Source organism: Rhinatrema bivittatum, chromosome 3 (genome assembly GCF_901001135.1).
Source record: "Rhinatrema bivittatum chromosome 3, aRhiBiv1.1, whole genome shotgun sequence".
NCBI classification, from domain to species: Eukaryota; Metazoa; Chordata; class Amphibia; order Gymnophiona; family Rhinatrematidae; genus Rhinatrema; species Rhinatrema bivittatum.
Window position 1 is genome coordinate 88,263,044 of NC_042617.1, and position 15,545 is coordinate 88,278,588.

At 39.6% G+C, this 15,545-nt stretch overlaps 1 protein-coding gene across 3 annotated transcripts in view; it reads left to right on the plus strand.

Annotated features, from left to right (window-relative positions):
* Positions 1-15,168, plus strand: part of C3H2orf73 (chromosome 3 C2orf73 homolog) — an 81,744-nt gene extending 66,576 nt beyond the window's left edge. For all 3 annotated transcript variants that reach the window (XM_029593441.1, XM_029593443.1, XM_029593442.1), the window contains 2 exons: positions 10,955-11,070; positions 12,562-15,168. In XM_029593441.1, coding sequence (XP_029449301.1) covers positions 10,955-11,070; positions 12,562-13,080 — 635 coding nt within the window. In that variant the 3' untranslated portion in view covers positions 13,081-15,168. The remainder of the gene's footprint in view (positions 1-10,954; positions 11,071-12,561) is intronic.
* The last annotated feature ends 377 nt before the right edge of the window (positions 15,169-15,545 follow it).

Consider the following 15,545-nt stretch of genomic DNA (forward strand, 5'->3'; position numbering starts at 1 on the left):
TTAAAAATGAAAAAAAAAACAGTTTTAAGCATGTAAATACTTTTGAAAATCAGACCCGTAGCCTTTCACTCAAGTAGATAAGTCCTTCTCCTCTTAGTACTGTGAACATCAGTTTCAGTGTTTTAAATTTTGCTGGTACTGGTAACCAGTGTGTTTTTTGTAGGACTGGTGTGATGTGGTCATGCTTTTTGCATCCTTCAGTCAGTCATGCTGCATTTTGGCATTTGTGGATGGCCTTATCTGTACCGTTGGAATGTACGTTGCAGTAGTTCAGCCGTGTGTCATCATGACATGTACAACTGTCAGTAGGTTTGTCTTTTCAATGAGTGGGTGCAGTTTTTGTAGATTCCATAGTTGAAAATGGCACCCCTTTACCACCACCTCGATTTGTGAGAGCATTTATCATCTTAGACACTCATGCAAGCATAAATAAAACTCTGCTTGTGCCCTTGCACTGTTTGCCCCATGCATAATAATGGCTTTCTGACTTTTCCTGTTCATGCAGCAGGAGAACTGCATGGCAGAGGTACTGAAATTGGCAGGCACAGATTACAATCCTTCTCATTCAGGAATGGCAAGCAGGAGCTCATATCAGATTTCAGATGACCACGCACAATGTTGTCAACACTCACAACAGAACGCACATACCTATCACCTGGAAAAACAGCCCTGGAATGAAAGAATGTTCACATTTCCATGTAGACTTTTTCACCTGTATGAGAAGAGAAGCACAACTTAGGTAGATACCAAACAAAGCTAACAGGAAAGCAACACTGCAAGACTTCAGATGTTGTGAAATGGAGGAGTACATTTAATTGCCAGGAGAGCACAAATAATTTTAAATCCTGGAGAAAGAATGTGGCCTGCTGGTCTTCTACACTGAATTAGCTCCTTTCTTAGATCCCCAGTCCTCTTCCTGCATGCAGTTAACTGCCACAAAAGTTCAACCAGTTGGTAGACGCTCATCATTTCACATTCCAGTTGTCATAATGAGGAAGCAGCTGTCAAAGAGGTGGGATTATGATCATCAAGAGCATGTGCAATGTTTGATCTGGGTGTGGGTTGCAATGTTTTCCTTTTTTTTCTGCATACAACAGTTTTTGAGAAGAGGAGTACTTATAGTGGCCAAGTATTTAAAAAATATAAGTGCAAGCCAATACAGCTAAAATCAGATGTACTGGCACATATCAGTAAGTTTTGCTGCTAACCAGAATAGTTGCAGGAGAATATGAATGCATTCTTTAGAGGTGTCAAAAAATATCCTGCATCGTTTCACGCACCATAGTGTCCATTAGGGATAGGTAACTTGGTTCAGATTTAATTAGAGCCACCACAGGTTCAATTGGCTGTTCTGATATAGCTTCGAATCACACCAAATCACATACTTAGAGTCAGAACAAACTATTCAAGAATAGTGGTTTAAGAGGGTAACTGTCAAAGGAACGTCTGCAGGTAAAGTTTTGCTTTACTTACAGAAATGGCCCTTTAGAAAAGTGCACAACTGATAGGCGCATAAAATAACACACATACATACTTATATGCATGCTTGTATGCATATGGGGAGTGGAATCTGAGCAGAGTCGGAACTTCTCCAGGCAAAATTATGTGCACCAAATAGCAAGTGTGCATATAGTTTTATATACAACAAAAAGGGAACAGTGAAAACATCTTTTAAAGATTCATTATATCTTATTCCATATTTTTCTTACAAATTCTTATTAATCTATCATTTATCCAAAAGTACAAAATATAATTGCAAAATACATAATCCTAAAAATAACAATACCCATTACAATGTATTACAATCCCAAATCTACCTAAATCGAAGAGACCTAGTAGTAAATGTCAAGAGGAAGCTTCAAAGCTCAAGTCCATAAATTTGTTGATGGAACATCACTCAGTTTCTTGAAATGTTCAAAAACACCAAAGTATTTCCTTAAATGTCAACAATCCATTGAGATGCTTAGAAGTTCTATCAGGAATTACTGTAAGCAGCCTAATACACCATTGTTTTGAAAATTTCAAGAAATATTGTGATGTTCTATCAACAAATTTATAAACTTGAGCTTTGAATCTTCCTCTTGACATTTCCTACTAGGTCTCTTCGATTTAGGTAGATTTGGGATTTTGATACATTGTAAAGGGTATTGCTAGTTTTAGGATTATGTATTTTGCAATTATATTTTGTACTTTTGGATAAATGATAAATTAATAAGAATTTGTAATAAAAATAAAGAATAAGATATAATGAAGCTTTAAAAAATGTATTCACTGTCCCTTTTTGTTGTATATCTTGTAAAGTGGAGACAGTTTTTTGCAGCTTTTTGTCTGTTAGTGCATATAGTATTGCCAGAAGTCGCAGGTTGGAGCCAGAATTTGAGAGAGCATACTTAAAGAGATCTGAAGTGAAACGGGCAAGTCTGAATTGGCCCAAACACTTCGGAGTTGCTAAATTAGGTCTAGCTTGGGGAACCAAAACATCCATGCAGAGCAAGCCCAATCTAAGCTTTTGTATAATCTGGGCTGCAATTGCTTCAGCTATCCCTAATGCCAATACCACAACAAGATTAATATTCCCTACTAGGAAATTTTTTTTATTTATGAATATTTGATATTCCATCTTTTCCCAAAGTTGGCCTCAAGGTTAAAGTAGAATTGTGTAATACTTCTTGCTAGCTTTCCATTTACTGTGTGCTATAACTGCACCTGTAATAAACAGAAAGCAAGTCTGTAGTGCTTGCACAGCTGCATTACAGTTGGTTGGCATTCACCAGAAAGTTCACTATTATCCAGGGGTAGGCAACCTTCAATCCTCATGGACACCAATCTGCTCAGGTATTCCTAATGAATATGCATGGGCAAGATTTGCATGCAAACTTCTTCAATTTAATGCAGCTCTATCTCTTGCATGTTCATTAAGGATATCCTGAAAGTCCAAGCAGATTGGTATCCATGAGGACTGGAGGTCACTTACTTCTACTTTTAACAAAAATATTTTGTCTCAGATGGAAAGCTTTGTAAGATGCTTCACACAGCAAAGAAGGGGGGGGGGGGGAATAGGTCACTGTTATGATTTGTGTGTATGTGGGCCCGAGGTGCAAGTTGTTACCTCCTGTGGGGAGGACCCCCACAGGTCTGCATCATCAGGAGGTGAGGTCAGAGACAGCGGAGAGCTCTGGGTGAGACAACAGCGAGGTCCCGCGGTGCCAGGAGAGAACCCCCGTGAAGAGGAGACTGGAGGCAATACCTGGGCAGGGACCCCGAGAGGAAGAGTGCTAGACAGAGTGCAGAGCAGGGAGTGTGAGACTTGGCCAATCAGGAGACACTCCAGAGGGCAATCCCAAGGGGGAGGAGCTGCACAGCATAGGATGCTAATGTAACGCCGTAGGCCAACCCCCTGGACAGGGAAGCCCGAGCTGAGCCTCTGGTGATGACGTAGCACTGCCCCAAGGAGCGAGGAAATGTATTTTCGATATAGTAGGTTGGCGCAACCCCGAGGAGTGGAGAAGCATGCAAGTCCCAAGAAGCTGGAGAGTGCTATCCCGAGGAACGGGGAAGACCCGGCAGTCACTGTAGAACGTGAGTGCGCTCCTGAGGAGCGGGAGCTGCGAGCAGTCTTGTTCAGGTCATGGGTGCAACCCCAAGGAGTGGGGAAGTCCCTCTGTAAAACTCAGAGGAAGCTGAGATGTTCCAGAGGTAGTCCTGAGGAACAGAAGGCCATGTAGATTAGAACCCAAGAGACGCTGAGCCAGCCTGAGGAGAGCGGGGTAGGCGAGGAGAACGAGTCCCCAATACATGCACTGGCCCCCGAGGAGCAGGTACCAGACAGGGTCTAAATCCAAGGCACAAAGTGAGTCTCAGGAACACGGAGGCAGTAGTCGAAGATGAATGGAACTTGTTGCCAAGTCGGCTAGCTGAGGGTGAAGGTGGAGTTTAAATACAGCGGTCTGATGACGTCATCAACCAGAGACGCCCCCCCGAGGTTCCCGTTGAAGAGGCGTCATAGGAGGGCCCGATGGCGTGCGCGCGCGCCTAGGAAGGACGGAAGTCGCAGAAGATGGCGGCGGCGTCCAGGCCAGCATGAGAAGTCCCGGGGAACACAGCGGTGAAGGCTGGCCCTAGCCACAAGCAGCCCCGGGGAGGGAAGGAGAGCAATGTAGGAGGTAAGTACACGCGGTTGCAGTCACTCTCATTGGTTGGGGTATTTTTGATGTGTAAAGCAATCTAGCAGATATATACTGAAATTTTTCATATTGAATTGAGCTGTAAGTAATGGACTACCTTTAATGTCATAACTGATCTTTAAATTGTCTCTAAAAGTAATACTGAGAATTATATGTTGAAAACTATAGTATGGTTTCTACAGAACTAATGGACTTCTTAGCATGATTAATGTACTTTCTTAGGAAAAATTTGAAACTGTAGGAGCAGCCCAGGGGCTAACCATCAGTGCTAGACCCTATGACACAGAGAGACTTGGGTTTGATTTCTGGTTCAGGTCTTCCATACCTTCCTCCTTTTCCCTGGTTGTGCCATGGCTGGGGAGGCCGTGGAGGTGACACCTAGTGGCCAGATTTAGAGCCCATACTTGTAGGGGTCCAAAAAAAGTCTTGGTGTATGGCCCCTGGCTGAAGACAGTCACTGCAATGACTGGACTAAAGTAAGTTGGGTGTGGATAAAAATCAGGGGAAAAATCCCACCACAATAGTGAATGAAGATTTGCAGTGCCAGGTTCCAGCCCTGTCTCTTATATAGAGTTTTAGAATATGGGACCCCCTATTTTCTCCTTTTATGTTTGCCACTGTGGTTTGACATACAGGACCAGCTCTCCCAATGTTTGCATGGCTGCTGCTTGTACATACGTCTCAGCTACTCCCCTCCTCAGCTTCCTTTATTCATGTGTTATGGCTGGTAAAATGAAAAGGCTTCCTGCCAGTCTCTCCAGTCCCAGCAATGGGAATGAATATGCCAGTTCAGATCGGAGGAAAGGTTCCAGGTTTGTGCATACCCTAAAGGCCTGGAAGATGTCCATGCATTTCAACAGCATCAGACAAAATGAACTTTGAAAATGTAGCCAATAGCATCTGCAGTATAAAAATTGCAAGCTGGAAAATAGTGAAACTAATTGGCAATACTGTTGTTTCTGTAGAGGTTTGTACCTAAAGTTGTGATTGTTTTATTTTTATGTACTATGTTTTGTTTTTTTTGTAAATCAACAAGTAATCGTATTCAAAAACAATTGTTCAGGTAGTGACTAGTAATGAAAAATGAAGAGCTCAGTGCACTCGTGTATGAAGGTTTAAATAAGAGAAAGATGGGATAAGATGGCAGATACTGACCACAAGGCTTATTCAGATCTGCCTTTTCCTGCCCAAAGTCTGGCTCTACCCTCATTTCCCCATTGGCCCTCTGTGATTACCTCATGCCTTCTTCAGTTCCGAAACTAGCAGACTGTATTCTGGAACTCCAGGCCAGAAAGGGTCATCTCCTTACTGTAATTTCAGCTTCTTTTTTGCAGTAGAAAAGAAGTCTCTTGCTTAACTTAACGCACTTTTATTTCAATAAATACAAAATAAACAATACAAAAAAAAATAAATTTTTAGCACCAAGCACACATAAAGCATTGGTGTTTGTTGGCGTCACTAACTGGAGGAGGTGAAACCGGTGAAAAACAGTTTTTCCTTCTAGTTCTGAACCCCAGTTTTTGGTAAATTCCCAGAATTCACCCTGGATGCCCAGCTACATAGTAGCACCTTAATCAATATTTATACCAATCCGAGGCTTTAACAGCAACAGTACCTAAACAAAACACCTCTCTTAAAAGTATGCATCCCCATTTATACAGAACACAGCATGCTGTAATAATAAACCAACTGGCCCACACATCCACCGCTCTTTCTGTGAAGAAATGTTTCTGTATTACACCTGTCCACTCCCCTTTCAGCCACCTGCCATGACCAGGTGTTGACTGAACATTCAAACATCTCCGTTCTGATTAATTCCCGCTAGGTTGACTAGCTCTCGTTCAGTATACAGCTCAGTGTCATCTTGGCTAAGCTTCTTGTTGCTTGGCTCAGTTTAAATGCAAGGAAATTCTATTAAACAGTACAGTTATATAACTCTTATCTTTGAAACCCATAATATTGTCATGGTATGCTGGATGAAAAAAAGTCTGAAAAATATTTTGATTTGTGGTTGGATTAGAAGTCTGAATGCATCATTAATGATAATAATTATCATACTTATGTAGTAGTATTATACAAATCACTTTACAAACAGATTGAACAATTATTATCCAGTTGTAGCTGGTGCTCACTTTATTACAAGGTAGATGGAGAGGCTGACACTTAAAACTATGAACCATAAGGTTAACTGGGCAGATGCTTTTATCAGCTGAGCCTACAGCTGGATATTTGATAGAAATTATTTTGATATGTTTGTTGTACCTCTCAGTAAAGTTGCTGGCTGTAAGCTGCACACAGCGTATTACTGGAAAACAGCAAAATCTTCCATTTCTGTTTCCTTTTTCAGTAGTGTGGTTGCCATGTGAGTCCACTTAAATACAGAGAAATGAAGGCTGGTAAACAACACCTTGTTACTAGACTAATAATACATTTTTTATTTTATTTTTATTAATCAATATTCAAATACACCTAGAATAGTACAAACTGAAAGAAGATCAGTTTTTTTTTCCAGCATGTTTAATAAAGCAGCACAGGAAAAAACACATAAGAAAAAAAATTAAACACGATATAAACTCAAAGCCCTTATATAAGGGGGATAGGAATATATAAAAAAGGAAAATAATTTATGACATGAATGCTTCATCCAGTCTTAAATACCGAGAAAGGAGTCATATGTAGTAAGCCACTTCAACTAAACGACGGTATAGAAAAGTAGATAAATAAATAAACTAGGCATCAACAAAGTTCCTTCATGAGAAACTGTAGGGCAACTGTCTTAAGGAAAGCTCCCAGATGATCTGACCCCCAAAAAGATAAAGTTTGTTCCCACTGTATTTTAGTATATATTAACTTGGACATTTAAGGACATAAACTGCACCGTTAACCACCATTTGTTGCAATTCAAAACATCTTTTTCTAGTAAACTTTATAGCGTTAGCAAAAAGGGAACACCTTCATTTTTTGGCCCAAAACACAAGAATTTGTTCTGAGTCAAACATGAGTGACACTAACAAAAATGCTGTAGATTTCACCTCTTCTTGAGAAATCTGTAAATGATCTGAAATGTCAAGCAAACAGAGCATAGCAACTTAACTCTGTTTCTCTCTAAGTCAATAAATGCAAAGACACAGGAACATAATAAGCCCTTGAAACAAGAGGCAAAACATCAGAAGAAAATTAAGAATATCTAAATAATATTTTTTAAACATATAGTAGGGTTTAACTTGGCAAAAGTTAATAAAAAGTAGACTTTCATATCTGGCAGCGTTCTCCAAGATTTCCACGTTAGAACCAGACTGAGGTTATTTTTAATCAGAACCGTATCTAATGCCTGTAATCCAGTAATTTGTTTGGGACAAGCAGTTAACTTGGAGCAGTGCTTCTGAAATAAATTATCTTGAGATTGGAACTTTATTTCAGTATCCAAAGTAAACTTACGTAGTCAAGATACCTTCCATATGGGCCATCATTTGTCACAGCGCTTCCACAACCAACAATGCTCTTGGGGCCTCGACCTGCAAGGCCCTCACAGTTGTCTCCTTCACGGTCAGGAGCGATCCAGACGGCGATATGAGACAGGCACTCCCAAGCTCCCATTGGCAGCCAGAATTGATATTATCCAGCCCAGATCTGCAAACCTAGCTCCTCTATGAATTCTAGTCCTCTCTCTTGCTTGTAATTCGGCGGGCTCCCTTCCAACAGCAGCAATAGCATGAATGCTTAGGTGCACAGAGGACACAAAGACTTTACTGAATTAGAGGAAGCCCTCCGGAAACAACCGTAAAGTTCTTTCACCAGGGCTTTTAAAAATGTTGTAAAGCATGCAATGGGCATGGACCCACCACTTTTTAAAGTGTCCCTTCCATCGCCCCACCAGCAGATTTTAAAGCCACAGGAGTGCTGACAAAGACGTCCAATGGATATTATATTGGTGTCAGAGACTCTGAAAGGTAAGCTTTGATTTTGCCCTTCCTTTACCATTAAAACGGGATAAGAAAACAGGAGAAAAAATAAGAAGTACCACCCGGAACAAAAGGAACCTACTTTCTAGTATATGAACATTTGCGCATCTGCAGATATTTATTTATTTATTTGAAATCATTCATTTACCACTCATTTACAAGCTTAAAACATTCATAAAATTTGTATGTACAAAAAACATATTCAGTACAAAGTCAAAATGAGTGGCCTGAACAATTAATTTTACCTCTACCCATATATCTTGGGATAATGCTATGGAAATGTTTGCCTATTATGAGGTGAATTTCACATTTCTCTAGAGCTCACTTCTCCACAATAAAACAACACTGTCAGAGTCATCATATTCTCTCTGACTCGATCCGAAAATTTGGTGTGGCTAGAACACAAAGCTCAAAAGTTATTAGGGAGAAAACACACAGACATTTACACACAAGGTGATTTCATAAACTTTCTTCCCCTTTGGAAAGCAGGCTAAAAAAAAAAAAAGTTTGGCATCTTGGGGGCTAACTCCACAGACTTCTATTGGGTTGATACCATCTTGCTGACAATACATTCTTGATAAGTTTTCAAGAGTTGTGCTCCCTTCATCAGGTCAATTGGAAACCAAATGGGGTAGGTATTCAAAGCTGGCCATGTAAGTAACTTACTGGGTCATTCATCAAAATGCGTTAATGCATGTGATAATAATGCTAGCGCGAATGCAAATTTTTGGAAGAGATTTAGGAAAATGAGGGGCAATATCACATGGTTTTAATGCTGGAAATAACCACCTTTGGCATTTTGGCCATTTCTGGTGGGGGGAGGGAGGGAGAGAGAGAGAGAGAACCTCTTGGGAGGCCCTCACAGTGTGCAACTATTTATATCTCTATAGGAGGGCCACCTAATAGGTCGTTGTGAGATGTTGGTGGTGGCTTAGGGTGTGGGGCCAGTTTCTCATGTACAGTGAGACATACGAACAGCACAGAACACCTTGGTGAAGATTGGACATAATTTGGAGCAAGGAAAGTCTAACAAAGATGCCATTTCTACTATATTCTCTCACCCTAGCTTGATGGACTCTATAACAGAGTTCCATCAAGCTAGGGCGAGATAACATAGTACAAAATGTCATCTTTGTTAGACTTTCCTTGCTCCAAATGATGTCCAATCTTCACCAAGGTGTTCTGTGCTGTTCGTACGTCTCCGTCTCTCTCAATATACATGTACTTACAGGTAAAATTTAAAAGCCCTGCGCTTGACAAAACCGGGAAATATGTGCACAAGTTGGACCGGCACATTCTGAATGGATATCACACACAAGTCAAAAGTTTTGAAAAAGGGGCAGGGCACAGGTATGTCGGGAAGTCCAAGAGATATGCGCATAAATACTTATGTGCCAGGACTTCCTGCTGCGTAACTTTTATTACTGCTATGGATGGCATGTAAGTAATACAATAAAAAAATCTAGGCTAGTCAGCAGGGTGTTAAGATTAGTGCTAACAGGGGGAAAGGGAGACTATTAAACTAGGGGGTTGGGAATGAACTGGGAAAACTACCTATGGCATCGGCGTGCATTCCTTGTAAAATTCCCCCACCTATGCGGGAGAAGCGGCATTCGTGTGCACATGTGCGTGCCCATTTAAAATTGTGCACACATGTATGCACATCCAGGCTAATTTACAACGTGCGTGCATATACATGTCTGTTATAAAATGGACGCATCTCTGGATGCGAGCTGACAAATGTGCGTACATGTGCGCCTTTTTAAAAGTTACCGTCTCTGCCAGATAAGTCTATCTGGCTAAGTTTAGACCTGTTCTATGGTGCATCTAAACTTACATGTATACTTAAGCGGCTAACTCTGAATATTGACAGTTAGCTGTATAAGTTATATGGCTAACTCACTCTGCCCCCGATCCGCCCAGTACATGCCTACTTTTTGTGCATGTAACATTTAGCCATATAAGGGACTTATACAGCTAAGCGGCAGCTGCAGAATATAGGCGCATAGTCAGTGGCCTCTACTTAGCCGCATAAATCCATTTATCCTGCTAAATAGCACTGAACCCACTTTGAATGTCGGGCCCATTAGGTGTTATCATTGTCAGCAAGGCAAAGGGTTTAGACTCCTCTGATCTGCTCCTGCCATTTCACACCATCCAGTAATCAATATCCACCTGTCTGATGCCTGCATCCTCAGTTCATATTACTAAAGTGTAGTATGTCCATATAAGCAGCATAGCATGTCCATCTGCAACAAAGAATGTCTAACATTTTAAATATGTATCAAGTCACATTTCTTTAAATCAGTAAAAGGATGCCTTAAAAAAGTGCTGCAGGTTTACTAATGGTAACCTCATAACTGTTTGTAGATTTAGAGTGTGTGTGTGTGTGAATATTTAATTGCATTTCCTTGTGGAATGAATGCACCTATTAGCCTTGCCATGTTTGTGCAGGCATCTGTTTGTCCATCCATTCATGCATATCATCACATGAACTATGTGGGCAGCATGGAGTTTCCAACTTTCTGCTTAGTGCCTTAGGTCTGTTGAATGCCTTTCTATCTATAGATGGGTAGGGGGGCAGGAAACAAAATCAATTGGCTCCAGAAAGCTGTTTCAGTTCCAACTACTTTTCTAGCTGTGTGTAGAATTAGCTTTAAAATGTGAATAATTTTCAGAATGCATTGAAAGGGATGTCTGTTCGTGACACTGTCAGCATATAGATTTTCAGCATGACTACATGTAAAGAAAGGTAATGTTCATACCTTTCTGGTCATTTTTTCACAATGCTTTTTTTTCTTTCCTTAGCTCCACTTGCAGTTCCCAAGACAAAATCAACTCTACCAAAGATATTACAGGAACAGATATCGTTCCAGCATCAGTATGACAGCAGAACCTCTCCTAATGAGCCCATTCGAGGGAAGGTAAGGCAAGAATGCAGGGCTGTTGGAAGACATTTAGCCACCAAGGGGAGGATATCAGTTTGTTGCCCCTCCAGTTATACAGTGACTTGAAATGTGTATTTATCCCCAATTGTCATTCCCACCCCCTACTCTCACTCCACCCCCGTCAAGAGAATTGCCCTCTCTCCCTACATTTGCTATGGCCCCCAGTCTGAATAACCAGAAGCATTAGAGAAAACAGGAACAGGAAACACCACCTTCTGACAAACAAGTATCAGGCATTTCAAAAAGGTTCTTGCAGAAGACTACGGCTTTTGGTGCTATTAGAGATGGGCTAACAGATCACAGGTGTTACCAATCCAGCATGGTTTATTTGATCATTATCATCATTATCTGACTTGATATAGTATATTGCCTAATCCCAGCCAGTCCCTAAGTAGTTAACAATTTAAAATGTACACACATACATAAATATAATATTAAAATCATACATTATCATCACAGATTTAAAAAAACAAAACAAAAAGCACCCATGCGAATCACAGGAGATTTTACAAAGTCTCTGATCTCAGTGGGGAATTTCTAAAATTCCCTGCATTTTTTTTTTTTTTTTTTTATGATCATGATTGAGAAAATCTTTTCCAAACCCTATTGCCCAGTTAATGGGCAGAGTTTTAGACAAAGATCAAGGACTGCAATGTTTTTGCCCATCTTTAGTTACTATGTAAAATATAAATATGGAACAAAGCTCTAGCATTACCTTGATTAGTGCTCACTTTGGGTTCTCTCTTAGCATTATTACAAGCAGAATGTTTTCCAATGTATAAGGGGAGTTCCATGTTTGAAGTCCACTTGCATATGTTTAAAAATCAAATTCTTTAGCACTTTTGTAACTTCTGGTTACGTTTTACATACTTTCTCGTCTAAGAATTAGCACCAAGCACGAGTTTTGTATTATTGCAGTCACCTGATGCTTAAAAAAATTCTGACCACCTTAAATTGCTTTATTTTGTTTTGTTCCTGTGTTGCTTCTAACAAAAACTTATTGTGTGAACCCGCTAGACAAAGTGAATAGTCATAAATCCTTTAGCACATAAAAGACAGCAGTTTATAATTGTATCCATGGTGACTCGTGTAGCAGGAAATGAAATCTGATATGAATAGCTTTGCACAGGAGAGCTGTATGCAAGTCACATACATTGGGATAGATGTCCTGTGATTCTGAACCAGAGAAAATAAAATAAGACCTATTTTGTTCTCACTGTTGCTCCTTTCCAAGTTTTTTTTTTTTCTGCCATGCCTCTATTTCATGAATTAAAAAAAAGAGGCTGACAGACTAGTCATTATTCCCGTGCCTTCATCTATCAGGTTATGGGCTCACAGCCAGTAAAGCGGCACAGAAACAAGTGGATGCTTTGCCAGCACTTGAGCTAATATATGAACTCAACTCACAGCTGCATCTACTAGATGCTTGTGTGCCCTGGTTAACGTCAACCTTGTTTTCCTTCCTAGCGTCATGGAGCCTTTGTGTGGACAGAGATAAAACCAGTGAGTGGGCCGATGGCTCCCAAGGGAATCAAAGTATTCCTAAGTGCCGTGGGGTCACGTCCCCCAGAACAGCCAAAAAACGAAAAAGGAAGCTTGGTGGAAGGCTGTGTGACCTCACCCAATCTCTGCCTGCAGAATTCCCAGCAGATGTTTGATTCTGAATCTCATTTATCGAAAACAGACCTCGGAGAAGCAGCCAAGATCTATCCCAGAATTCCTGCAGGCGGACAGAATAGTTCAAGCCTTTCTCAGCCAGCTGAAGAGGATGCTGGCCATCACGCTAGGGAGGAGGCTTTCTGTTCTGCAACGAGCCATCCTCTTGGCGACCCACGGGGCAGATTTCCGCCTACTATCGCCATGTCCATGGTACTGCCTGCGCCCACCGCAGTGGACATGAAGCCTTCAGTCATTGCACAAGTGATTACATTGGTTCCTCCCGGTATCCATAACACCAGACACAAACTGACACCAATGAATTGTTAGAAAGGACACAGTAACCCTTTGATACAGCAGCAGCAGCTGCACTGCAACTTTGATGTTTCTGTGAGCATTGTGTACTATGAAGTGTTGGGCCCTCTTAAACCTAAGTCACTTCTCTCTGTATTTACATATTCTGACCAGGCACATTCTTTACTGACTCTTTACTAGCTGCAGCCGACTATCACTCCTTTATCCTTTTTTTCAATAATAAACAGAAAGGGGGCTATTACCTATAGTTTCTACTGCAGTTAGCATATCATTTTGTAATTCCTTTGCATTTTAATGACAATATGCAACATTGCTCAGGAGCACTTGGTATTGTTTTGCTCCTTATGAAAGTGAAAAAAGCATGATGTTACAATTAAACTTTCAAAGGACTGTTTATTGTTAGTTGATTTTCCTTTCCTCTATTTTTTATACACATAAAATCACTTATTAATGTATAATCACATTTTAATATGCTGATTATACATTTAACAGCTCAATGAATTTAAAAAATGGCAAAGAAATTACCAAGGAATTCCATGACAATGGAAGAAATATTAAAATATATTTATTCCATTAAGCATCATGACAACTTTTGGAATCCAATAGATAGAGGAAATTTATGATAAATCAAAAATAAAATAGAGAACAAAATCTTTACTGCAACTAATTATACTACTAAAAAACCAGAATACATTTTTCAGTTGCACCCTAGATATAGTTGTGGTTTCCTTAGAGAGTTCTACTTTTGAGGTGTGCATAAGAAAGACCCTAAAACTGGAATTTTGCAACAGGCTGCCTTTATTCAAGTAGATGTTTCTGGTCACTGACATTATCATTATTGCTATTATTTATTATCATTTGTGTAGTACATTCCAGACATATGCAGCGCTGCACAGAGACACATCACAAAGGCACTCTGATAGTTACAATCAAATTAGAACAGCATGAAAAATGACATTAGGAATTAATATTTTGAAAATCTAAAATACTGTTTATGCATGGCAAAATATTTTTTTAGGATTTATTACAAATGCTCCCTTTTACATATGAGAGAAGTTTCTGTAACTTAACTCATGTCATGTATATATATGTGTGTGTGTATGGCTATTCACATGAGTAAAAGAGCTGTCGGAAAATGACACACTCTCTGTTCAGGTAAATGTGTAGGATCGGAGGCTGAATTAGTTAAGTTCAAGCAACAACAATATACACAGTTTGGGATTTTCAAAAGGATGCATGCTGTTTTTAAGGGGGAAAGTATCCACGGAAAAAGCAAATTTCAAATCTCTGCGAGTACTTTTTGCCTAGGAAGTTTTCATAGGAAAAATATGTGCATACTTTTTCTTTGAAAATTTAGAAGAAAGTCATGGGGAAAACTGCAGGCAACCTTTGCAGCCATCTGTATAGTTGTGAAAATTGCCCCCATTCATGTGTGTGTGTGTGTGTGAGCATACACATGCTTTACAAGTAAACTCTGAAGAGTATTTTTGTATAACATTACATAATTTTGCAGACATAACTGGTAGATTTGCAGCATTTATTCTACTTTTCCATTTTGGCTTTTCTTAGCTGTATGTTAGAACTAGTGACTTTAGAAAGAAGTTCAACCACTGTATAAGCACACCCCTTCCCCCCTAACTGGAGAACTGCCAGTGCAATCCATGAAGCCAAAATCTGATGTACTAGCTCAATAAGACAAGGCCTCATGGAAAACTTCTTTTTCTGTTGTTCTTTTTTTTATATCACTCTTGAAAGAGTGCCTTTCTGAGGAAGGTAGCATGTAAGAATAACAGAGGCACAAAAGGAGATGAATTAACAGGAAATATCAAAATGCATTAGAATCCAGGATACCTTATCTGGAAGAACCAAATCAGGATGGCATATAAGGGGACAAAAATGTTTTGAAAACAGAAAATCTCTTCTTATGTTGAGTGTTCATGTTTCTGTGTATTTGAAAGAACACAAATTACAAGCTCTTCCTCTTTAGGACAGAAACTCCTCATCTTTTAGACAAAAGTGTTCTAACTTTCAATTGTGTATTTCCAAAAAAAAAAAAAAAGTTCATTTTTTATTTTTAATGTATTTCAGTAGACAATAAAGATATCTGCAGTATCTGAATGTAATCCACTTTGAACTGCCTGAAAATCAGAATATAAATAAAAAATTCTTTGTGTAAAGGAAAATTTGTCCCTTCAGGGAGTCAAAGCATTGAATTTTTTAGTTCTATTCCAGTTGTTCTGGTTTACACTAATTAAGGTCCACTAATTAGTCAACACATATGAACAAACCAGTTTAGTTGTGGTTCCCATGGTAAAATGACAATATAAGGTACATGAACATCATCATTTGCATTGAAGAAATTTCCAGTGATGTTATGTATGAATGAAAGGCTTTCTGTATTAATAAGTCTTTTGTGCAAAAACAATTCAAAACACAATTAGCAAATGTTCAGGAATGTAATTTATTTTTTGCAAGCATCA